This window comes from Trachypithecus francoisi, unplaced genomic scaffold (assembly GCF_009764315.1).
Source record: "Trachypithecus francoisi isolate TF-2019V2 unplaced genomic scaffold, Tfra_2.0 Lachesis_group0, whole genome shotgun sequence".
NCBI lineage: Eukaryota > Metazoa > Chordata > Mammalia > Primates > Cercopithecidae > Trachypithecus > Trachypithecus francoisi.
The window spans coordinates 57,428,252-57,454,277 of NW_022681453.1; the positions used below are offsets into that span (position 1 = coordinate 57,428,252).

A 26,026-nucleotide genomic window follows, 5' to 3' on the forward strand; every position below is an offset into this window, starting at 1 on the left:
GTGGGGGTGCCAACTGGAAATAGGCAAGTTACTGGGAACCTCCTGCTCTTGGACCTGCCTACAAACTGAGAATGAGCAAATGCTATGCACCCCTAGAGATGCTTTCTGGGGCCTCAACCACCTTTCTTTGTAAGCTGAGGCTCAAAAGAAACCAAACCAAACACATAAAAATATGAACCCACATCCTGAAATCATGGGACAGCATCTCACTTCCACAATTCAATGTGTCTATGGGGGTGAGCAGGTGCCGTCAGCCTGATTCCACCCCAGGAAGCCCACTGTCCCCCAGCACCCCGGGCCCACCTTGTAGACAGCCTCCTGGATGCGAGCCTTGAGCTTGGAGCTCCCGGTCTTCATCCCAGACACCAGGATGGTGTCCCCTTGCTTGGCAGCCTTCTCCATCTCTGAGATGTAAGAAGGAGGGATGTATGTAGACTCCAAGAAAGTGAGGATTCTGGAAAAGGAGCACTTTGTCAAAGTTCGTTGATCAAACCCCAACACAAGATTCGTCAGAATCTACCACAGCATTCTCTATGAGCACCTCTCACTGGGGCTGACGCTGAAATAAGGGGTGTTGCCCTAGTCAGGGTTGGGGCTGCCTAGAGACACGACCCTGCAACTTCCTACATCAGAAATGCCAAAGTCCTTGTGAAAAATGCAGATTCTTGGCCCTTGGCCCAAGCTTTGTCTCCAAGATGCAAGATGCCTGGGAATCTGCATTTTATCCTCATGTACACGTGATATAAATACTGACATGCAAGACCAGCTGCTGAGTCCACATGGGAGCAGCAAGGCCTGGGAGATGAGGCACCAGGCCCAAGAGCACAGCCCAGTCACAGCGGGGCCAGCAGCGCCTCACCTCCCCGAGGCTGCCTGCTCCTGTCCCCCCTCCCCGGCCTAGCGCCCAGCTCTGGGGAACGATTCTCCATGACTGGTCCCCTAGCCCTGGGGACCGGACAGCACCACATCTCACTCTCCCTGGATCTCGTCTTGGGGAGATGTCGGGGACGTGGTATAGCCTGGAGTGTGGGCTGCTGGGCAGGCTGACTTCAGGGATCCTTCCCATGCAGCCTCCCACTTCAGCCTGCATTTACAAACGAGCCCACTGTTTCCCTGCACAAGAGCAATCTGCCGATGCTGGGCTGCATTGTGATTTATTTCCTCACCCGATTACTTCAGGTGTCACATGTCAAATTGCAAATCCAGGACAATCCAGCTCCAACCCCCCATGGCGTCTGGGATTTCTGTTAGCATTTGGCTCAGGTGCAGAGCTAGCTGCCTGGAAGCTCAAAGGGCCTGACGTGGCGGGGAATGGGGTGTTGTCAGAAGGGAACAGGGAATCAGCATCCCTTCAACATCCAGCATGTGCCAGACCCAGAGAGGGGCCCTGAGCGGATCAACCCGCTAAGCTGCACAGTGGCCCTCAGAGGCAGGTACGGGATCCCCTCCAGCTCTGTTTCCCAGGGCAGGAGGCTGAGGCTCAGGTGGGTAATGTTCCCTGGCTAAGGCCACAGGCAGGAAGCGACAAAGCCAGGACTGGAATCCAGGTCCCAGGTCTCTGACTCTCTGGCCCAGGGTCATGGTTTTATAAAACACCAGAAACCACAGAGCTGGTCCAGAAGGCCCTGTCTCCACAAGGGTAACTTGGCTCGCAAAAACATCAGGACATGAGGACGTCTGCCTGGAGTTGCTGTGAGCCGAGGCCTGGACAAGGTTGTGATGGAAGAACCACAACCCCAACATCCCCTATGGTCCAGAGCAGGACTTTAATGGCGTAATGAAAGACCAGACAGTAAACTCCCCGACAAAGGACTTATAATTACAAAGGGGTGAGAAAGCACAGAGGCAAGTAGAAGAACAGAGTCTCACTTCTGAAATATTCCTGCCAAAGACACAACATTTGGACCCTGGCCGTGAGGGAACAGCAGACAAACCCAAAACAAGGGCCACTCTACAGATAACTAGACTGTCCTCTTCACAAGTGTTGCGGTGTCCAAAGTCAAAGCCCAGGAGACAGTCCCAGGCTGACAGAGACTAAGAGAAACCGAACACATGCGGCAGTTGACTTGGGGCTGGGATCTCTTTTTGCTGAAAAGGATAAAGCTGGGACAAATGACCAAACTCGAGTGAGGTCTGAAGATGGTCAGCATCAGTGTTCCTTTCCTAATGCCATGACTGCATGGTGGCCGTGCAGGACAATGTCCCTGATGGTCGTAAAGCACATGAAAATCATCAGGGTGACGGGACATGAGGCTGGCAGCCGGCTCTCAGGTGAGTGAGGGAGACCACTTTTTGGACTACAATGGCAGATTTTCTACAGGCCTAAAATTGCTGTTAAAGGAGACTCAAGGCCGGGCGCGGTGGCTCAAGCCTGTAATCCCAGCACTTTGGGAGGCCGAGACGGGCGGATCACGAGGTCAGGAGATCGAGACCATCCTGGCTAACACGGTGAAACCCCGTCTCTACTAAAAAAATATAAAAAATTAGCCGGGCGAGGTGGCGGGCGCCTGTAGTCCCAGCTACTCAGCAGAGGAGAATGGCGTGAACCCGGGAGGTGGAGCTTGCAGTGAGCTGAGATCCGGCCACAGCACTCTAGCCTGGGCGACAGAGCGAGACTCCGTCTCAAAAAAAAAAAAAAAAAAAAGGAGACTCAAAACATTCAAAAACAACTTTAAAAAAGGGACCATGCATTTTAAAAATCACATGGCAAATCACGAGGAAGGTGGCACAGTCAGGAATACAAGCTCAGACCTGGGACCTGCACTAGCACAGAGGACCTGCGTGGCTCTGCTCCTGCCTGTCCCACATGTGGCAGTGCAGTGAGCCATTGACAGGAGGCTCGTGCATCTTAGGAACTGAACTACTCATTTCCTAACTACAAGTAAATAGCCCTGGGGCATGTTGTTCCCACATGAGACAGTGTGGATCCACCGATCTGAGTTCAGACTACAGCTCTGCCCTCCCCGAGCTCAGACAAGTGGCCCGGCCTCTCCAAGTCTCAGCCTCTACGACTACTCGATGGAGAGCACAGTGGTGTGCAAGCTCACGTGGCTGCCAGGAGGATGACACAGGTCAAGACGATTAAGGTGTCCACCTCACAACGGGTCTTACTGTACCACCGTATGGGCGACTTAGCCTGTTCCACCTGAGACCGGCTGGCACAGCTGGCCTGTGCCCCAGCCGAAACCTGGCTGCCCTGTAAGTGGCCCCCCAGAAGTGCAGCCTGGGGCCACCCACACTTCCCCTGTGCCCCGAGAAAGCCATGCATGTCTCATTTCTCCAGCTAGACATCCCAAGTCTCTGACAGCTTCTCACAGGACACTCTCTGTGGGCTGCAGAAGCAGCCAGGCTCCCACACAATGGTGTGAGTGAACCCCATTCCTTAATCAGATACTTGGAATGTTGCAGGCATCCTGGGAGTCTCCCAGGCTCCTCAATGACCCAGATGAAAACCCCCCGCCGGTGAGAAGCTCACAGCTGTCCCCCTTTTCCCTTCCCTTCAAAGGGGGTCAGTTCTGGCAGAGGCGCCCCTTACCGCAGTGCATTGTGGGAGTCTGAGAACCTGTCCGCCTCGGAGTCCTTCACAATCGTCCACTCGAAGACCAGTCCGGCCAGAGTGCTGAAGGTGTTCCCTGTAAGAGCAGATGAGGAAGGTGAACAGACATGGAGTTAATTCCCCAGGGCGGAGGGAGGCGGTGGGAGCTTCTGCCCCATGCAGGAACTATACTCCACATCACCCCCCACCAGGCAGGTGTCATAACCTGTATGTCAGGAGAGGAAACTGAGGCTGAAAGGAATGAAGACGCTTACTCACTCACAATCATGTGACCACCAGGGGGCGAAGCCAGGATTTGAACCTAGGGCTGTCAGGTGAAAGCTTGTGCTCTTCCTGCCCAGACTCCCTGCCCTTGACTGAAGGACTAGCTCAGTGCAGTGCATAACACCACTGTCCTGCACGTCTGTGACTGGTTTACAGTTTAGGAGGCTGCTTGGAAACCTGGGCCATTCATTCCTGCTCACCACTTCCTGGGAATAAATTCCTCTCCCTCCCTGTGTGGGGGAGGGGACCCAGGGAGGAGGGGCATTACCCCAACTGTCTAGTGTCACATGACTCTTGCTTCTTCACCTTGACTGTGAGACTCTTGAGGTCCTGGGGTAGGTAGGGGGCAAGGAGAGCCAGGCCCAGCCAGCCTTGGCTCTTATGTCCTGGCTTGCTTCCTGGGAGCCTTCTGATCTATCCTTTCCAATCAAGAAACAGGTGCCACATGCAAGTCTAGTTCTCACCTTCTTTTGAAAGGATGAAGATCCACCCACCTGGGCCTCATTCCCTCTGAGGGCCAAAAGCTGCTCACCCTCTCTAGAAGGGATCATGCCACACTCCCCACCAGCCCCTGATGCCCCACGCCTGTTCCACGTCCCACATCCACACTCCCTTCCTGACCAGCTCCCAATACAAGGGATCCGGGGGCCAAGAAAACCTGTTGTTTCTACAGTGCAAAGGGCAAGGTATTTAGAGTCAGATGGGCCTGGGTCCTGCTTCTCTTCACCCCGATCCCTGGCCCTGCGAGGTCTCAAAGACCACATGAAATAGTGCTTAGCAGAAGCTCCAGAAAACTCTGCTGCCTTCGCCTTACTTCTCAGAGCATCTTTTATGAAGAGAGGCATCTTCTTACAGTTCCCTGGGTGTCCTTCCATCAAGGTGAGCAACTGATCAGAGGAAGAAAACCCCCATCTATGATGTACATACATGCAGGAAGATTTTTTCTCGGAGGTCCACAGCAGGATTTTGAGCAAATGAAAAGTCTATTGTTTCCCGAAAATTAATCTGTCTTCCTAACATCCAGGACATTAGATGAGGATGGTGGATATGAAAATCCACACCAGCGAAGCACATTAGCTGCAAGACACGAGTCCTCTAGTCCAACCCCTGGATGCTGCGTCCCCATCGGATGTGGGCTTGAGACCCTTCCCGCATACCCCAGGGACGAGGAGCTCATCACCCAGCACAGCCCATTCCTCTGTTCAACAGCCCTGACCGTGAGAACCTTCTCTCACACACTGAGCTGAAATGGGGTGCACATGGAGTACTGCTAGCCCCAATTCCACTGTCCGGGGACAGAGCCCAGCAGGTTGGCTTTGCAGTGTGCTCAGTGAGGGGAGCCTGGGCTCCAATTCCACCTTCCAGGGGAAAAGCCCAGCAGGCCGGCATTGCAGTGTGCTCGGTGAGGGGAGCCTGGGCCCAAATTCCTGCCTTCCGGAGTCAGAGCCCAGCAGGCTGGCTTTACAGTGTGCTCAGTGAGGGGAGCATGGAGACCCTACAATAGTGTGACCCAGTAACCAGAAATGCAAGACTGCAGACCACTAGGCAGGCCACTCCCTTAACACAAATACATGCCAACACTACAAGAGTCCTGAACAGCTACCCTGGGGCTTCTATCTAGCTCGGCTCCAAGCACAGCTTTTCTCTTCTGTAAAATGGGGATGAAAATACCAACCCACGGAGTTGGTGGGAAGATCAAATTGAGAAAGCACCCCCATGACATGTCCAGTGTTCACAAAGGCCCGCTTATGGACAAGGGGATAGAGGTGGGGGAGGCCCTGCTAAGGGGCTCTTAGCAAGGAAAGCAGTGGGAGAGAATCATGCCTGCAGACACTTCAGGGCCTGCACGTGGAGCTCTGTTTTTCATCATCTTTGCTCCCCTCCAGTCTCTCCCGGAAGTCCACCACTTGTGGAAGAAGAGTTGAATGTGTGGCAATTCCAAGAGCAGAAAGTGTCTTTAGGCTTCTGTAAGTTACCCGATTGGGCAGGTGCACACATAGGACCAGGGGCAGGATTTGCAGGGCTCCATGCAGATGAGAACACAGGGACCCTTGTTCATGCATGGGCCTGCCAGCTGCTGGCCACTGGCTTTCTCTCCTGCCAGCTGCTGGGCAACATGGCCAGACCCAGCTGCGTGGACTCTGGGGATGTCAAGGCACGCGTCTGCCTTTCCAGGGCCTGCTGCAGGTGGGCACCCCTAAGGGTGGCAAGGGGGCAGGGAAAGCTCTCAAGAAATCTGTGCCCAAAGTTTTGCTTTTTCCACTCTAAAAGAAGCTATCAGTACCTACTATGTGCAACAGAGCCCTTGACCTTGAAGGCTCACAGCCAAGTTTAGATATTAACCAGGAAAGCCAGGGGTCTGGTCTCCAAAGGATCCACCTCCCCTGTCCTGCAGGAAGGCTGAAGGAAAATGTTAGGCAATTCAACCTAGCAAACATTTACCCAATGCCGGTTGGGCCCAAAGTGCAGTGTCAGGCACAGAAGAGCCCAGGAGAATGAACTGATCCCAGTTATGCCTTCCTAGTGCTGACCTTGACAAGCCACAGTAGAAAATGTCCTTGCACCCCAGGGCAGGGGGCACTGCAGAGCTGAGGGAAAATCGAAGGGAAGAATAAGTCCCACCTTGGGCAGCCAAGGAGGGCTCGCTGGAGGGGATATCTGAGAGGCAATGCCAGAGGAAGCATGGCTTCTGAAAGCAGAGTTCAGGAGGGGAAGGTGCTCCAGGCAGAAGAGACGGGATAAGGAAAGGTGAGGAAGGGGCATCTTTGTAGACCCTGAGCTAGTCCAGTTCTGCTGATGCAAGAGGCATAGGTGGGCCAGGAAATAGCTGTGAAAACTTCTGCTCAAAGTTTTGCTTTTTCCACTCAAAAAGAAGCTATTTGTACCTACTATGTGCAACAGACAGAGCCCTGTCTGGAGGAGGGCACTCTGCAGGTGGCTTCTGGCCAAAAAGGCAGATCCCAGCCATGCGGGGAGGACCCCCAATGCCCAGGAAAATGCAGCAACAGGAGACAGGCAGTGCGTCCAGTGGGAAAGAGCTCAGGTGACAGAGTCAGACATCCTGGATCCCAGCCCCTGCTAAGCCACCCATAAGCTGTGTGACCATGGGCAAGTTACTGAAGCTCTTTGAGCCTCAGCTTCCTCATCTATATAGCGGGCATCAGACCATTTATAAGCACAAAAAGACATTGTACTTACTAAGGGGACAACACACTACCTGGCCCCCATGGGCAGCCACGGTGCCACTGCTTGTTGAGCAATTCTTTTTCTTGACATTCATCAATCTAGATAAGGCACATCATTTCTGGGACTGCCAGACCCTCAAAGGTTCTCAGGGTCAAGTTCATCTTCACAGAGAAGACTCTGATCAGAAGAGAGGTTACAGGCTCAGAAAAAAAGGCAAAAGAAATGATGAAGGTACTAATCAAAGTATTTCGGGATGAGGAGGACCAAGTAAAAAGCATGATGCCCTCACAGTGGACGAGGAGGGAAATTATCCATTTCCTTGCTGCAAAGATGAGGCCTTGACATGGGCTACTGGTGAATGACCCAGTCTGTGGAGACCAGATGACGTCCTACTCTGGAACCGGCTGCAGGGGCCATCAACCCTTCAGGAGAGTCGGGAGTGTGAGAGGAAACCATCCAGGGCCGCAGGGCACCATCCTGGCATAACAGTGGCCTGGGAAGGCCGAGGTAGGCACCTCCCCAATCCCGACATTCCCACCACCTGCCTGGGGAGAATCAATACACATTCAAGAAAAAGTGACTTAAAAGGGGTTTAACTAGAACCACAAGGATGAGCAATAGCAAGTGCTGGCCAGGATGTGGAGATCATGGCACCTTCACACAGTGCCCCCAGAAATCCGAAACAGGCTGGAGTGTAATGGTGCCATCTTGGCTCACCGCAGCCTCCGCCTCCTGGGCTCAAGCGATTCTGTTGCCTCAGCCTCCTGAGTAACTGGGACCACAGGTGTGTGCCACCATGACTGGCTTGTTTTTGTATTTTTAGTAGAGACAGGGTTTCACTATGTTGGCCAGGCTGGTCTCGAACTCCAGACCTCAGGTGATCCACCCGCCTGGGCCTCCCAAAGTGCTGGAATTACAGGCATGAGCCACTGTGCCCAGCCTGTATTTCCTTCTTTTTGTGGCTAAATAATATTCCATTACAGGGGTCGATCGCGTTTTGTTTTTCCACTCATCCATTGATGGACTCTTGGGTTGTTTTCACATTTGGCGGCTATGAATAATGCTGTTATGAGTATTCACAGCAGACGTGTGTTTTTTGGTCTCTTGGGTAGGAGTGGAATTGCCAGGGCATAGGATAACTCTGTGTTGAACTGTTTGGGAGCTGCCAGGTACTTCTTTCCCTATAGCAACCCTAGTGCCTGGACAAGGCCCAGTTTGTAGAAAGTGCTCAAACACCTCCTGGCTTACTGAGTATTCACGCAAGACTGAACACTGTACATATGTCTCACTAAATCCTTATGGTCCCCAGGACAAGCATCACTATCTCAATCTCACAGGTCAGAAGGCAGTGTCAGAGGTTAAGGGCCTCATCTGATGAATGGGTAAATGGTGAAGAAAGGGTCTGCTAGTGCTCTAAATAGTGGTTTGGCCTCCCAGGGACATCTGGCCATGTCTGGGCCATTTTTGATTGTTATGGCTTGGGAGACACTACTAACATGTAGTAGGTAGGGGATGCTGCTGAACATCCTATAATGCACTGACAGCCCGCATCACAAAGAATTATTCAACCCCAAATGTCAATCAATACTATCCAGGCGAAGAAATCCTGATCCAGAAATTTTTTTCAAAAACAGGAGCTAGAGGCCGGGCGCGGTGGCTCAAGCCTGTAATCCCAGCACTTTGGGAGGCCGAGACGGGTGGATCACGAGGTCAGGAGATCGAGACCATCCTGGCTAACACGGTGAAACCCCGTCTCTACTAAAAATACAAAAAACTAGCCGGGCGAGGTGGCGGGCGCCTGTAGTCCCAGCTACTCCAGAGGCTGAGGCGGGAGAATGGCGTGAACCCGGGAGGCGGAGCTTGCAGTGAGCTGAGATCCGGCCACTGCACTCCAGCCTGGGTGACAGAGCAAGACTCCGTCTCAAAAAAAAAAAAAAAAAAAAATTTCCCTTACTTCCTTAAAGAGATCACCTAGAAAAATTCCAGCCTGGAAATAAGCCAAGCTCATTTTTGACTCTGGCAAAGTGAAGATGTGAGGGCAGTACCCTGGGCCGCTAACATAAATGTGACCTGATCTACACACATGCTCTGAGGTCTGGAACAAGAAGTCACCACCAGCCCCAAGGGCCGGAGCAGGGAGCCTCTCCCTGCCTCCCATCGCTGCCAAGAATACTAGCTTCCCCAAGATGTGCTGCACCAAGGACCAGCACTATGACAGGCAGGTCTGGCTCCAGGGTCACAGAGCCACAGCTCTGAGCACACAGGCCCCGCTGCAGGGGTTCCTGAGGGCCAGGAATGATCATGATTCGACGCCACCAAGGGCTTCAGGCCCACCTCAGAGGTGGTTTCTGCCTCTTCAGCATCTCCCCCAGCACGAACTTCACCTGCCTAACCACAGCTACCCTCTAGGGACCTGCAGGATTGGACGCCAGAGGAGTGGGGAAAGCAGAAAGGCCAGGGTCATGGTGGGGGAATGATCCAGCATGGGCTGCAGAGGACAAACAGGCAGGGGACGCCCTCACCTTCAGAGTCCAGGGCCTGGATCTTCAGCTCCAGGGGAGAGTCCTCCAGGTAGAGCTCGCGGGTGGTGGAGACGATCTGGATGTCATGGATGAGGTCCACGATGGCATCACAGCGCAGGACCTGGCCTGTGGCTGAAGGAACCCCAGGGAGGGGTCAGCAACAAAGACAGTCCCCGCCCCTGGCTCCACTTTCAAGCCTTGCAGGCTTACACTCTGGCAAAGACCACAGTGACCACCAGCTTCACCCTCAGAAGCCAAGCAGCTGCCTTGCACACAGCCCTGCTGACAGTTAACAGGGACTACCAGAAAGGAAGGGCTGTGGGGGTCTTGTCACCACCCATTCTGGCTTTTCCAGCAGGGCACCAGCATTTAAAGCTGTAGGTAAAGAAAACTCCGGGAAAACTTAGTTTCGTTCAGGGTGTAACCATTCAGTGAAGTGACAAGGGTTATAGTATGATGAGTTCCCATCCCAAAGACGAGAGCCCTGTCCCTCCACTGAGATTAGGAATTACACTGGTGGTTTTTGGTTTTCACATATGCTGGTGTTTTTATAAAAGACTATCAACTATAGTACAGAAGGGGCTGGTGGGCACACCCAGAGATTTTTTTACTTGCTCCATAAATAAGGTATGTAAATGGCATTACCTGGGGAACCCTCAAGTGTAAGGATAGCAGCAAGAGATACAAAATTATTCTGACCATTCCCCAGGTACCATATAAAAATACTTGTGCACTTTAGTGTTGTTTCCTTGCACAGCAATACAGTCGCATGTATCAAAAGCCTTAAAAGTATTCAAGGCTGGCCAGGCGTGGTGGCTCATGTCTGTAATCCCAGCACTTTGGGAGGCCAAGGCAGGTAGATCGCTTGAGGTCAGGAGTTCAAGACCAGCCTGGCCAACATGATGAAACCCCATCTTTATTAAAAATACAAGAAAAATTAGTCAGGCCTGGTGATCCTAGCTAGTCAGGAGGCTGAGGCAGAAGAATTGCTTGAACCTGGGAGGCGGAGGGTTGCAGTGAGCCAAGATCACGCCACTGCACTCCAGTCTGGGTAACAGAGTGAGACTACATCTCAACAAATAAAAACAAAAATATTCAAGGCTGTGGCCCAGAAAAACTAGGAATTTATCTTAAGAAATAATGTAAAAGAACTCTAATTTGTTCTCTATATAAAAACATTTATTTTTATATGTAACACTGAAACAAACATCTGAAAACACTCTAAATGCTCAATACAAGGGAATGTGTACAGGACAACCTCCTGTTAAGAATATTATTTGGGCCAGGTGTGGTAGCTCACACATGTAATCCCACCACTGTGGGAGGCCAAGGCAGGAGGGTTGCTTGAGCCCGGGAGTTTGAAACCAGCCTGGACAACATAGAGAGACCCCCAAGTATACACAAAAAATTTTACAAATTAGCTGGGCATGGTGGCATGCACCTGTGGTCCTAACTATTAAATACTTGAGAGGCTGAGGCAGGAAGATTGCCTGAGTCCAGGAGGTTGAGGCTGTAGTGAGCAGTGTTGGAGCCACTGCACTTCAGCCTGGGTGACAGAGTAAGCCACTGTCTCAAAACAGCAACAAAAAAAGAGAATATTATTCAGCATTAAAATTCACTGTATGGGCCAGGTGCGGTGGCTGGCACCTGTAATCCCAGCTACTCGGGAAGCTGAGGCAGGAGAATCACTTGAACCCGGGAGGCAGAGGTTGCAGTGAGCTGAGATCACGCCACTGCACTCCAGCCTGGGGGCCAAGAGTGAGACTCGGTCTCAAAAAAAAAAAAGTTATTTAGGTAACAAATAATAATTTAGAAATTTAGCAAGCCAGCCTCCACAAAAAGGGAACACGGTACAAAGTGCTGGCACAAGGCCCGGGATGGGTGGTGTTTGCTGGGTGCCTGTCTCCTGCCTGGGTGTCCTGCCAGCTAACAAGAGAAAGCCCTGCCATGGGCTCAGGTAGCCTCTGGGACCCTGAGTCTCAGTGGGCGTTTCCCTGTCTCTGGCTCCCACTGGGGATCACAAACAGTGCTCAGCCCTTACTGATGTCCTCTGCGAAGATGATGCTGGTGAGGCGGGCAGGCTGGGTCAGGCGGGCCTGCACCACGGCCTTCTGGGAGCACTGCTGCTCATCCAGGCCCAGCGGCTCGATGCTGGCCACCTCCGGCCGGGTGGACAACCTGCAGTGGAAGAAGACAGCATTTACTCTCTGGAGCTGCACTGCAAGGCACAGCGGGGTCCAGATATCAGGCTGTGGCTCCCGTCTAGGGCACAGTCCTGGACCCAAAGACAGAATTGAGGTGGGTCGCCTAACACAGCTTCAAACCCTGAGGAGACATGGGGCCCTGCCGAGGCCTCTCCAGTTAAGACCTCCACAAGCTGAGGGCTCTGGGCCTGTGCACACAGTCCCCATGGAGCAAATCAAACAGGAGACCTCACACCTGGAAATGACCTCAAGGTTCAACAGATGGCCACCGTCCAAGACTCCTGCAGATGTGGGAGTCGTTCAGTACCAGCTGGAAAGCTGCTCAAGGGATCCCATGAGCAGCACGTTGAACAGGGAGGGGCCACAGGCAACTCTACCAACCTCTAGCCCAGGCCTGGAACACAGCAGGCTCCGGGCATCAGCTTCCAACCCCGATGGGTTCCACTAACCCGTAATGATAACCACGATCATGAGCTCCCAGGGCTTGCGGAGCGGATATTATTACAGCCACAGACGGAAGAGAGACAGATAAACACATCCACAAATAAGCCCAGACGTCTGTGAGCCAATTTCCCCAGGGAGGATAACAGGAGGAAGGATAACAGGAATGTATGGGGAAAGCTATCTGGTGTCAGTGCCTCAGTTTTTCTATCCATGGCCCAGGATAACTGTCCCAGGCCCAGGTGAGAAGGGGACGAGAGGTAGAGGACAGCAGACTCCACACTGAGCGTGCCCAGCTAGCATGTGCTGTCTATAGACAGGCACTCAGGCCTAGTGTACAGGGCCTCCAAAAGAACACCACGCGGACCTGGGATGAAGCAGGGCCGTGGGAAGTGGCCGGCCATGCTGCCCTTAGAGAGCTTATAGTGTGACCAAGGCCCCAGGAGGGGCCACTAAGCTGTGCCTGGCACTTGTCTTTCGGAGCTGCACCCGGTACAGCACCCGATACACAGCAGACACTCCAGGGTCTCCGCATCCTCCCCAACTTTGCCTAAACTACTGGAACACCCATAGCCACGAGTATTCTGAAGGAGACTTGTCAGAAACTGCCTGGTGTCAAAACGCAATGATGCATGGCCAGGCGCAGTGGCTCATGCCTGTAATCCCAGCACTTTGGGAGGCCGAGGTGGGCAGATCACCAGAGGTCAGGAGTTCGAGACCAGCCTGACCAACTTGGTGAAATCCCACCTCTACTAAAAATACAAAAAATTAACCAGGCTTGGTGGCGGGTGCCTGTAATCCCAGCTACTCAGGAGGCTGAGGCAGGAGAATCACTTGAACTCGGGAGGCGGAGGCTGCAGTGAACCAAGATTGAGCCATTGCATTCCAGCCTGGGCACAGAGTGAGACTCCGCCTCAAAAAAAAAAAAGGCAATGGTGCAGAACACACCCAGGTAGATGTCCTGCCTTCTGGTTGGACGCCAAGTGTCTTCCCCGGGCCAAGCCGGCACAAGGTCCCTTCCAACACACCTGAGCACACCGACCACTCCAACACCACCTGGCCACAGTGGGCTGCAGCAGGAGGCCTGCAGATGGACCTGGGAAGTTCACGGAAAATGAGCTGCACCCATCAGTGAAGGAAAGCAATCTACACCCCAGAGGAAGTGTGTCTGTGGTGGCCCCTTGTGGATCTCTTCCAGGAAAATAGCACAGCATAGAGTCGACGAACAGAGCAAAGCAGGCACAAGCACACAAAGGAGACAAGAAGCAGGTGCCTGTGAACCGGGCCCATGCCTGCTAGAAACATTCCATCCAACCATCCAACTGCTGACAGCACTAAGGCCCTACGGTATTTTTCGAAGGGCTTTAAACTTCCCACACACAAGTACACAAAACAGAGTGTAGAAACAAGGACAAATCAGAAAATTCACACGGGGCAGCAGAGGCTAAGGAAACAACAAATCCTGGGTCCTAGATTCAATCTGGGGGCAGAAAAAGGAGCCTATACTTTCTACTGAATTTTGCCGTAAACCTAAAACTGGTTAAAAAAAAAAGTCTACTCTGCTTCAGTGGCTCATGCCTGTAATCCTAACACTTTGGGAGGCTGAGGTGGGAGGATCATTTGAGCTCAAAAGTTCGAGACCAGGCTGGGCAACAAAGTGAGACTCTACCTCTACAAAAAAATTTTTTTTTAATTAGCCAGTTACGGTGGTGTGCATCTGTGGTCCCAGCTACATGGGGGGCTGAGGTGGGAGGATTGCTTGAGCCCAGGAGTTCAAGGCTGCAGTGAGCTATGATTGTGTCACTGCACTCTGCCTGAGTGACAGAATGAGGCCCCGTCTCAAGCAAACAAACAACTAGAACAAATGAATAAATATAAAGAATAAAGAAAATAAAGTCTATGGGGGGGAAAAGAGAATTCATCATTTCCCACTGTACCTTTAAAAACACTGGGTATATATCATTCAATGGCCCCTGGGAACTGGGATCTGGAGTCCTGGTCTGGCCTGTAAATCCCACACCCTCTCCTAGCCTCTCTCTCCTCAACAAAATAGAGACAACCATTCTTTTCTTGCTTTATAACAGCAGTATATTAATCTCAGACACAGGCAATAAATGTAAACAGAGCTCTTCCTATCCAAGTAAAAGAAGCCTGAAATTCTCCTTGCAAAACTCCCCAACCTCTTCCCTGGGCTACCACTGAGATGCCCGGACAGCCTGCAGAGCCCGGCTGTAGTCACCACACCTTTCATGTCCATGTTGTAGGGCTACATTAAGGACCCATACAAGCCTGAGATAGCCCTGCACAACAGACATGTAACACAGGCCACGTTTTCATTTTCCGTCAAAAAAAAAAGTAACAGGTGAGATTAATTTTTAATAAACCCTGTTTAAAGCAGTTTGAGGTGCACAGCAAAACTGAATGGAAATTATAGATTTCACACACACACCCTGCCCCATGCATACACAACACTTCCCTCAACATCCCAATCACAGTGATGTATTGGTTACAATGGAGGAGCCTGTAGTGACCTCACAGTCACTCAGAACACCTGCAGCTGACATGAGGGTGCACACTTGGCATCCCATGTCCTGTAAGTTTGGACAGATGTATAACGGCCCACACGTGCTATGACAGTATCTTTCAGAACAGCACCACTGCTCTAAAAGTTCTCTGTGCTCTGCGTGTTCCTTCCATACTTTTAAATCCCTACTAAAAAGTCATATTTTTAAGAAAACATGTGATTTACCCTAACATATCCTAAATATCATGCTTCTGACATGTAGTACTGGCTGCATTTTCAGAGCTCACAGTCACACGTCTTAGTCTTTTGGGCCTGCCATGACAAAACATCACAAACAGGGTTTTTCCAACAACAGAAATGTATTGCTCACAGTTCTGGAAGCTGGCAGTCCAAGACCAGCTGGCATACTGGGTGTCTGGTGAGGGCCCACTTTCTGGGTCATGCCTGCTGTCTTCCCACTGTTGTCACATGGCAGAAAGGGCGAGGGAGCTCTCTGGGGCTTCTTGTATAAGGGCACTAATCCCAACCATGAGGGCCCCACCTTCATGACCCCATCACCTCCCAAAGGTGCCACCTCAAATGCCATCGCCTTGGGGATGAGGTGTCAGCACATGAGTCTGGAGGGACGCAGACATTTGTTCACGTGGTGAGTGGTTCCAATGCTGACCTGGCTCTGAGGCCTGGCCTCCTGGTGGAGGGCCATGCAGGTGCAGGGCTCTCATGTCCTGGGGTCTCTGTGGACACCTCCACCTCTGCCCAGGCTCTACTTGGGAGGCAGCGGGTGCTGAGTGCTCTTGTGACCTTAAGAAAGTCCCTCCTCTCAACACTCAGAGCCTGGGGGAGAGAGAAAGCAGCCTGGCCTGGCCTGGGAAGGCTGGTCTCAGCCATCTAAGGCGGCTCCCACCCGTCATGCCCCAGGGCATGGGGCTTGGTCCCTGCATCCCTTCTTCAGCTGGCTGAGCTCTGTACAGCAGCAGTGAGACTCCATCCTCCCAGGGCTTCCTCACAAGCAGACCAGGCCACGTCCAGCCTCCGGAGATCCCCGCTCCTCTGGGGCCTGCTCTCTCTGGGTCAGGACCCGCATCGGAAGCAGGGGCAGCCCATCCCAACACCTCCCGGAGGCTGCAGGCAGCTCATGCTGGTTTTCCTATGACTAGTGTGAGTGTTCCTTACAGCTATCTGACTTCCTTCCCGGGCATTCTGAGCCCACCCATAGCTTTGGGTATGTCTTTAAGGGACACGAACCACAACAGCCACCAATTCCGTTCTCATCTGTAAGGCAGGGCCCCCACACACCCTGCCTTCCTCACAGGGGTGTGTAACGCTAGATGAAAAAGCACAACAGAAAGTGTCTGCCAGAGAATTACAGAGGGAAAGGTTTGCACCAAACTCAAAGTAGAGAGGGTGGAAGTGGAAATGGTGGCAGCAGTAAGGAGGAATTCACTTTTATCCAGAAGGTTTTATTTCTTTAAAAAAAAACTGGAAATCAATATAGGTTGTTACACAATGGCTAATTCTGATGGTAGGAATATGGGTATTCATTATATTGTTATTTCTTTTCTGTGTTATTCTAACTTCTACATAAAAATACCTTCCCCCAATGTTAGTTAGTTATAACTAAGTAAGTTATAATGTTAGTTATAACTAAGTAAGTTATAATGTTAGTTATAACTTAGAGAACTACTGCTATGTCCTCATCTCACAGATCGGTAAACTAAGGCTTAGGAAAATGGGACTGGTTTAAGGCCACGGAGGCCAGGCTAGGACACAGGGGTTCCAAGCCTAAAAGCAGGATACTTTCTGCTATCGTGGCCACGCAGAAGCGCCCTCCCTCCTAAGGGCTGTCTCTGTACCTCACGGCTTTCCAGGATGGGCCTTAGAAAAACCCCATAGGTGTCCCTGGAGATTCAGGCTGGCTCTTTCCCATGGTGGGAATTAAAGAGCTGGCCAGTCATGTGCAATCCAGGAATGTTTCTGTTTCCAGGATCTAGGGAGAGAAGATTACATCTACATGGAGGGTAATTCTTCACAGACATGGTAGTTGATCAAACCAACCCAGCCAGAGAGACAGGGAGTGCAGGAGGAGATAAGACATGTGAGGGCAGGCAGGAACAGCTCGTTTCTGGAGAGCACTGAGATATTCAAGGACTATTTTTTATTAAAAATAAAAGTGTGCTGGCGGAATTGTAATGATTAACTTTACATGTTAACTTGACTGAGCCACAGAGTGACCAGATATTTCGTCAAACATTAATCTGGCCATTTCTCTGAGGGTGTTTCTGGATGAGATTAGCATCTGAATCTGTGGCCTGGGGAAAGCAGATGCCCCCTAATGTGGGTGGACCTCATCTAATCAGGTAATGGCCTAAACAGAACAAAAGCCTGAGCAAGAGAGAAATCCCGCTCTGGGCCTCACAGTCATCGAATGGGGATGCCAGTGTCCCTGCCTTCAGACTCAAGCTGAAACACAGGCTCTTCTGAGTCTTGAGCCAGCTGGCCTTCAGACTAAAACTAAATCATCAGCTCTCCTGAGATTCCAGTTGAATGCAGCTCTTAGGACTTGTCAGCCTCCATAATCATGTAAGCCAATCCCTTATATTAAATCTCTCATATACATATGAAGGGGGTGTGTGTATAAGATATATATATATAGGCTATACATATAGTCTACTGAATATAGGCATATGAGCTATATATATGACATATATGTCCTAGTGGTTCTGTTCCTTCAGAAAACCCTTAATCAGGGAGGGTATAAGAAATGAGAAGGGCAACTGAGGAAAGGAAAGGGCACCATGTGTCAGGCCCAGAGTTAAACATTTCTATTTATCACTGAATCCTCCACCAGCCCTACACGGGAAAACCAGACTGAGGCTCAGAGAGGTTAAGTAATTTGCCCAAAGCCACACAGCTGTCACCAGCATGGCCAGCTATCGCAGCTAGACCTTGGTGACTCCAGACGAGATACCTCTCCCATTGCAGGAGCATTTTCCCCAGGATATAACACACCCACCACCAGTTTAGATGATGCACAGATGAACTATTTTTTAACCGACGCATTATGCATTTGAATTATTACGTATTCATTTAAGTGTTTTAGGAAAAACAAATGTACCAAACTCATGAGCTCATAAATTTTTTTTTTTTTTTTTTTTTTGAGACGGAGTCTTGCTCAGTCGCCCAGGCTGGACTGCAGTGGCCGGGTCTCCGCTCACTGCAAGCTCCGCCTCCCGGGTTCTCGCCATTCTCCTGCCTCAGCCTCCCAAGTAGCTGGGACTACAGGCGCCCGCCACCACGCTCGGCTAGTTTTTTGTATTTTTTTTAGTAGAGACGGGGTTTCATCGTGTTAGCCAGGATAGTCTCAATCTCCTGATCTCGTGATCCGCCCGTCTCAGCCTCCCAAAGTGCTGGGATTACAGGCTTGAGCCACCGCGCCCAGCCGTTCATAAATGTTAATACGAAAGATAATGTCAATGTTTTTTAAAAAGTGAGTCATTTTGAAGGAAATGTTCAGTAAATTCCAGCATAGGTAGTACATAAAAGCAGCAGCATTTTAATGGTGGCAATGAAGTAACTGCAGTCCCCACCACCCACTACTGAGGCACACCTCGGGGAAGCGTGGGTCTATGGAAGACGGGAACTGAGCCCCGCAGCGCCAGCCATGCCTTTCCTCTGGTATGGAGCCTGATAAAAGCTGCCATTCTCCAATCTCTGGGAGCACAGGGGCAGGGCAATGTCCTACACTGATATCAGGAACTCTAAACACCAGACAGGCCTCTCCCTAGTTGGCTGGGACCCACCGTGAGGAACAGAGGAACCGCTGGAAGAGGCACATGGCTACAACAACTCACATAGTCCCTGACCGGTACAGGCTCTGGGCCATAGGTGGCCCATGCAGCCGCTCAGCCCATACTCAAAACTGGGTCTGAAGACATAGTGCTCAAGGACATGCAGGGCCTCACCAAGCAGAAAAGGCAGGGTCTGCACATAGGGCTCACTGGCTGAGATGCCGACACTTTCACCTGCCACCCACCAAAGCTGGGTCAGCCTGCACATAGCCCAATTCACTTGGATTCCACATCAGGTTTGGCCAAAGAAACAGAGTCGGGCTCATGAGACTTTTCTGCAGAAAAGCCCTCCCCGGCCCATCCAGTCTAAATGAATAGCCACTCCTCTAAAAGGACACTTGGTCCTCTTGCCTGCACACCTGTTGTTCTTCCCTGCACCTCAGCAGGTGGGCAGCATATCTGCCCCACCCTCCCACTCACCAACACCTCTGCCCCACACCCTCCCACCCCCCACCTGGCACACATGGCAGGCTTCACAGTCGGGAGTGGTGCGTGTGGCTTTCCCAGGGACCCCTCGTGTAGTGCAGCAAGTAGCCCTCAGTGATGGGGACATGGCTCACTCGATTCTCTCATCTGTTGGTATCTGTGGAATGGGAGGTCATAAGACAGATGGGTGCTGCCACTCACCAGCTGCGTGACCTTGACCAAACGAGCTAACCTCCCTGGGCTGCCACATCCTCATCTGCACAACGGGAACGAAAATAGCACCTACGCAAAGCACTGGGCTGAGATAATATATATAAAGCTCTTGTCACAGCTCTCAGATCTAGGAAAAAGGAGGGGGCTCTCAAATGAAAGAGTCGTGGTCCTGCAATGTTTGGCATGATTCGGACCATAAGAACTTTACTTTTTAAAGAAAGGAGAAAAGCTGGGCACAGTGATTTGTACCTATAGTTCCAATTATGCAAGAGGATGGCCTAAGCCCAGAAGTTCAAGGCATTGTGATGATTCCTGCTTGAACCTGTCCTTCCTCTTCCCTGAAGCCTGAATCTAAAGCCCTAGGGTCAGGGCCCTCCTCACAGGCCTCCCAATCATACCACCAAGGCATCCTTAAAGACTGGATCAAAGATACAGGCCTAAAACAGGGTTACTGGCCCAAGGTTGCACTGCTAGAAAGAGCCTGAGTCACCTGCCGTCAAGTCCAACCTCTGTTCCAAAGCCCCTGCCTCCCACTCCTCCCTCCCTCCTAGCTTCTCCACTTCTTCCTCTGCTGATGCTGGTCCCTCCACCTCACATGACTTCTTGACCCACAGGTATGCTGTCCAACCTTCTCCGCTCACCAAACATGGCAACTCTTCCATGGACTGTCCCTATCTGCATCACCCATGCCCTTCCTGTCAGCTCCCATGGCACTGCTGGTCCTCCATGGAGCCTCTAAGGCATTCATCCACTTACTGAAACCATAAATGCTGGGCTATTCATGATATTTAAGGTAGTGTTCTAGGTGCTGAGGATACAACTAAGTACAGACTACACATTAACCTCTACCTTCATGGAGCTTTCACTTTAGTGGAAGGAAAACAAGAACAGACAAAATGAATGAGTGAAGATGGGATCTTAGTAATGGCTAAAGACAGATAAAATACTGGGAGGGCCAGGGCTGCCATCTTCCATGGACACTCAGAGAAGGCATCACTGAAGGGGCACTGTGCAAGCAGAGACTTTAAGGACAGGCAGGCATGGGCTCTATCATGTGTGGGTGGTGAATGTTCATTCATGGAGACAAGTATATGGCTTTTCTTCTTAATTCTGTTAATATGGTAATTACACTGATTTTTTTGCAATATTGAACCAACCTTGCATTCCTGGGATATGCCCTACTTGGTCATCATATATTAGTTTTGTTTATTTTTCTGGATTTGATTAACTAGTGTTTAAAACAATTGTGCTTTTGGTCTGTAGGTTTTTTTTTTTTCTTATAATGCTTTTATCTAGTTTGCAATGAGTGTAATGTTGGCCTCATAAAAGTGAATTAGGAAACAACTGCTCCTTCTCTCTCTCCTGTGAGTCTGTAAAGAACTTGTATCATTTCTTCCTTAAATGTTTCACAGAATTTATAGACAAGGCCATCTGGGCTTAGAGTTTTCTTTATAAAAAGGTTTTTAGGCCAGGAGCCGTGGCTTACGCCTGTAATCCCAGCACTTTGGGAGGCCAAGGCAGGCAGATCACGAGATCAGGAGTTCAAGACTAGCCTAACCAACATGGTGAAGCCCCATCTCTACTAAAAACACAAAAATTAGCCAGGCATTGTGGCATGCACCTGTAATCTCAGCTACTCAGGAGGCTGAGGCAGGAGAATTGCTTGAACCCAGGAGGCAGATGTTGCTGTGAGCTGAGGTGGCACCACTGCACTCCAGCCTGGGTGACAGGGAGAGACCCTGTCTCAAAAAAAAAAAAAAAAAAGGTTTTTAATTACAAACTTAATTTTATCAAATGTACCAAGTGGAACAGAAGGCATCTAGGGCTGCATGCTTTGCAAGTGTTTTCAGCGCATCCCAAAAGCTCTGTGCAGCAGCAGGTTTCGTGTGCCCACCTGACGGCTGTTGAGACTGAGCTCTGGTGCTGTCACATGGCCAGGTTGCCTCCTTAAAGGCACCTGACTCTGTTCTGCTCAATGTCCTCCCTCATCACACCAGCTCCTCTGTAAGCCCGGGGTCTGTAGGCCTCCCATGCCCTTCCCACAAACAACTGTCAACAGGCAAGCAGCCAACCTGTGAGTGTCATTTCTGTGAGGGACACGTGCTGGGTTTGGGCTGCCCGCTTCCACATACCTTTCAGTAACAACACTCAACTTTTCTATGGGTGCCTGTCTGCTATGGTCTGAATGTCTGTGTCCCCCCAAAATTCAGACGTTGAAAACCTCACCTCCAAGGTGATGACACGTGTTAGCAGGTGGGGCTTTTGGTGTGTGATTAGGTCATGAAGTCTGAGTCCTCATGGATGGACTAAGTGCCTTTGTAAAAGAGGTCCCACAGAGCTGCTCATCCCTTCCCACCACTCGAGGATGTCGCAAGGAGTGGACAGTCTAAAACCTAGAAGACAGCCTTCGCCAGAACCTGACCATGCTGGCAATGATCTTGAAACTTTCATTTATTCTATGCTTTATTATGTGTCAATCACAGAGTGAAACATATCATAAACATTTCATTTGCTTCCCAACAATCCTATTAAAACCTCCATTTGATACATGAGGAATCCTTTGCATGGATGTTAACTGACCTTCATGAAGCCACATCCCTATACACGGGCCTTAGTGTAGTCTAGCTCAGAACCCCTGGTCTGGACACTCTCCTGCTCCCTTGTGCTAGGACAAACGGAGTTCAAAACAAGGCCACAGGCCTCCCACCTTTACCTGGTGCTGCCTCCAGACCCAAGCAGAAGATGGCTTTAACATCCACCTGAATCAGCCCCTACCTCCAAATGTATCCTGAACACTATTTTTTTTTTGGAGATGGAGTCTCATTCTGTCACCCAAGTTGGAGTGCAGTGGTGCAATATAGGCTCACTGCAACCTCTGCCTCTCGGGTTCAAGTGATTCTCCTGCCTCAGCCTCCTGAGTAGCTGGGACTACACGTGCACATCACCACACCCAGCAAATTTGTTTTTTTTTTTTGTATTTTAGTAGAAACAGGGTTTCACCATGTTGCCCAGGCTGGTCTCAAACTCCTGAGCTCAGGCAATCCACCCACCTTGGCCTCCCAAAGTGCTAGGATAACAGGTGTGAGCCACCACGCTTAGCTATTACTGATTTTTTTTTTCTTTTTCTTTTTTTTTTTGAGACAGTTTCACTCTTGTTGCCTAGGCTGGAGTGTAATGGGACAATCTCAGCTCACTGTAACCTCCACCTCCCGGGTTCAAGTGATTCTCCTGCCTCAGCCTCCTGAGTAGCTAGGAAAAGGCATGCAACACCATGTCCAGCTAATTTTGTATTTTTAGTAGAAATGAGGTTTCTCCATACTGGTCAGGCTGGTCTCAAACTCCCGACCTCAGGTGATCCGCCCACCTCGGCCTCCCAAAGTGCTAGGATTACAGGTGTGGGCCACCGTGCCTGGCCAATACTGATTTTTAAAAGCACCATTGGGCCAGGCATGTTGGCATGAACTCGGTAGGCAGAGCTTGCAGTGAGCCGAGATCGTGCCACTGCACTCCAGCCTGGGCGACAGAGTGAGACTCTGTCTCAAAAAAAAAAAGCAGTGGCTTAGTCCTGTAATCCTAGCACTTCGGGAGGCTGAGGCAGGCGGATCACGAGGTCAGGAGATCAAGACCATCCTGGCTAACATGGTGAAACCCTGTCTCTACTAAAAAAAATACAAAAAATTAACTGGGCGTGGTGGCGGGCACCTGTAGTCCCAGCTACTCCGGAGGCTGAGGCAGGAGAATGGCAGGAACCCGGGAGGCGGAGCTTGCAGTGAGATGGCATCACTGCACTCCAGCCTGGGCGACAGAGGGAGAATCTGTCTCAAAAAAAAGAAAAAAAAGAAAGAAACCTTACACACTAGTGTAAATAAAAATCTCATAGTGTTTGCCATCCATCCAGATGACTCAAAGCAGTGTCAGTAGGTCCTGGGGGGAAGCTGCTGCCTACAAAGACTCTGGGAGTCTGCCTGTTCTCTTGGGAAACAGGCAAACATCAAAGAGTGCAAGGAAAAGACCATGTTGGCCAAGGCCTGAGCAGGAGAAAATAGGGAGTTACTATTTAATGGGTATGAAGTGTCCATTTGGGAAGATGAAAGAGTTCTGAAGGTGGATGGTGGAGGTGGCTGCACAATTGTGAATGTACTTCATGCCACAGAACTCTATACCTAAAAATGGTTAAGGAGGTCAATTATATGTTATATATATTTTACCACAATTTAAAATAAAAAAATATGTAAACCACATACGGACACCAGAAGAAAACTTCTATTTTGAAGAAAATTAAAGGACTGACAGTGAGTTTTGAGAGAGTGAATCTTTCTCATTCCCACTGTCGCATGAGGCTCCACTGGCACACAGAATGTGCTGGCGTCTGGCAGGCAATGCCTTTGAGGGGGTGCTCCCCACTCTTCACAACACAGGAACAGGAGGCGGGCAGGCCGTAGGGGAACTCAGGGATCTGGGTCAAGCCAGAAAGCAACAGTGAAAAGAAAAGAGAAGTGAGAGTTGCACAAACAAGGATGGGTGAGGGTGGTGGATGACACAGGCCACCTCCTATATACCCGCAGGGTTCAGCCCCTAACGGTGCCCAAATGCAGGGTCTACAGAGTGGAAGCCACCTCACGGGGCTGACAGAGCTCAGGCAGAGTGGGGGACCCACAAAGGAAGCAGGAAGAAAATCACCCAAGGCCCAGGTCAACCCAGGTCCACAGACACTTCCTGGCACTTCCCTGCTGTGGGCTTCGTGAAGGCAGTTAAGCAAGGCCTAGTCCAGCCCTGCAGGGGCCACAGCTACAGACAACTCTCAGGGGCTGGGAAGAACAAGGCCCCAAAATCAGGTCCAGTCTAGCCCTGCCCAACATCTGACCTGGCATTCTCCTTCCTGTCTCCTAACCACAGCCCACAAGGTCCCACATGGCCCCGCCCTGCCAACCTCTCCACCCTTCCTCCTAGCCCCCTTGCCCCGGCCAAATGTGCTGCCTTTGTGCACTTCTGACAAGTTCCATCTCTCCTCCAGGCCTTTGCACTTGCTTTCCCCTCCAACTCAACCCCACTCCACTCCTAGTTCGACTCCCAGGAGGCTTATGCTGAGCATCCTCCCCAAAACGCATTCCACGCCTTGCAGTTCTGTTTTCTTCAGAACTTACTCCTGCCTCACATGCATCCACAGATGTCATCTTAATTAACCGTTTAACTTAGGCAATCAGCTGTGAGTCCCCAAGAGCAGGGCATCTCCTGCTGCTTCATTGTCACATCCCAGGACCTCAAGAAGTGCCTGACTCATAATAAGAGTCACAGACAGCTGGGTGTGGTGGCTCACGCCTGTAATCCCAGCACTTCGGGAGGCTGAGGCGGGTACATCACAAAGTCAAGAGATCTAGACCATCCTGGCCAACATGGTGAAATCCCGTCTCTACTAAAAACACAGAAATTAGCTGGGCGTGTGCCTGTAGTCCTAGCTACTTGGGAGGCTGAGGCAGGAGAATAGCTTAAACCCGGGAGGTGGAGGCTGCAGTGTGCCGAGATCATGCCACTGCACTCCAGCCTGGCAACAGAGCGAGACTCCATCTCAAAAAATAAAAAGAGTCACCTCTTATTCAGTCACTCTCCAGCCCTCCTCTGTGAAACATGTGCTGCCCATCAGTGCTTGTCTCCTGGTGCTTGGGCAGGATGGGTCTTCACCGTGTGCCCTCTCCCGGGCCCTGCGGGAGCTCTAGTATCTCCACCTCACCTTCTAACTGCCAGAAATGCCATCAAATAGGCCCAGATAACACAATCGACCAAAGCCTGCGATTCTAAGGCTGGGCATAAGAAAGGAGACAGAGATTTGGCCTAGGTGTGTGGGGATGCAGCATGCACACAAATCGAACGGTACAGGGGAAAAACGCTCTCAACAAAGACAGCAGAAGTACAAGTGTGGGCTCAGGCAAGGCCAAGTGAAGGAGGTACAGAAGAGCAAACTGGGGGCCTCTTGTCAAATTCAACTCCCTCTTTTGGGTTGTTTATACTTTGTGAATTTTTTATTTTGACTATGGTACAACGTCTTACAGGCCCTGCTGCCTCACCTGTGCGGTTTCCAGTATGTGACCTGCTGACCTGCTCCTGTCCCAGAGGCTCAGGGTCTCTGAGCCCAGCAGAAGGCAGCTGGGCCGGATGACACTCTGACCTGGCTCAACGTGCATCCCTCACCCTTCCTGACCCAACTTCACCCATGAAGGCCTGTGAGGGGACTTGCTGCAGCTTCCCCTGCCGGGGCAGGGAGAGGGACCCAGGACATCCACATGCAAGGGTAGTGCTGGCCTCTGGCCTCTCATAGTCACCCCTCAGCAAAGAGGGACTCCCCAGGGGTCATCTGAGCTGCCTGGGGTATAGCATGCTCCAAGGTCAAGCTCCACAGCATAGGGACCAGTCCCCTCCCTGGCCCTGAAAGGGCTCCCATCTGCCTGTTTGAGAATCCTTATACCTGTGACTGAGAAGTGCCCCAGACCACATAAGAGAGGGTGTACCCTGGTGCAGGACCAGGCCTGGCACATACATTAGGTGGTTCCAAGGTGCCCAGGAGAGACTGTCAGGAGCAGGAAAGGAGAAATCTGTGCACTGTATGGCGGTCACTGTGCGTGCTGTGTCTGGATGCTGTTCACCGGGCAGGTCCACATCTCCTCCCCACCTCAGCCAGGGGAGCTGCAGGTCATAATTCAAAACAGGGTGTCTCTGCAAGAGGCTTGGGAGGTGGCACAACATCCCCTTCCCCAGGGGAACCAATGGCTGCCTGACGGTGGGTACAAAAGCTCAAAGCTTGGTCTCTTCGCCTGAAGGCAGGACAACATGCAGGCAGCCTCCCTTCC

The 26,026-nt window shown here is 51.1% G+C and overlaps 1 protein-coding gene across 2 annotated transcripts in view; it reads right to left on the reverse strand.

Moving 5' to 3' along the window:
* Window positions 1-26,026, reverse strand: part of NUP210 (nucleoporin 210) — a 102,683-nt gene that overhangs the window by 72,893 nt on the left and 3,764 nt on the right. For both annotated transcript variants that reach the window (XM_033210767.1, XM_033210769.1), the window contains exons 2-5: window positions 11,570-11,706; window positions 9,529-9,660; window positions 3,536-3,632; window positions 304-454 (exon numbers count right to left, since the gene is read on the reverse strand). In XM_033210767.1, the coding sequence (XP_033066658.1) occupies window positions 304-454; window positions 3,536-3,632; window positions 9,529-9,660; window positions 11,570-11,706 (517 nt within the window). The remainder of the gene's footprint in view (window positions 1-303; window positions 455-3,535; window positions 3,633-9,528; window positions 9,661-11,569; window positions 11,707-26,026) is intronic.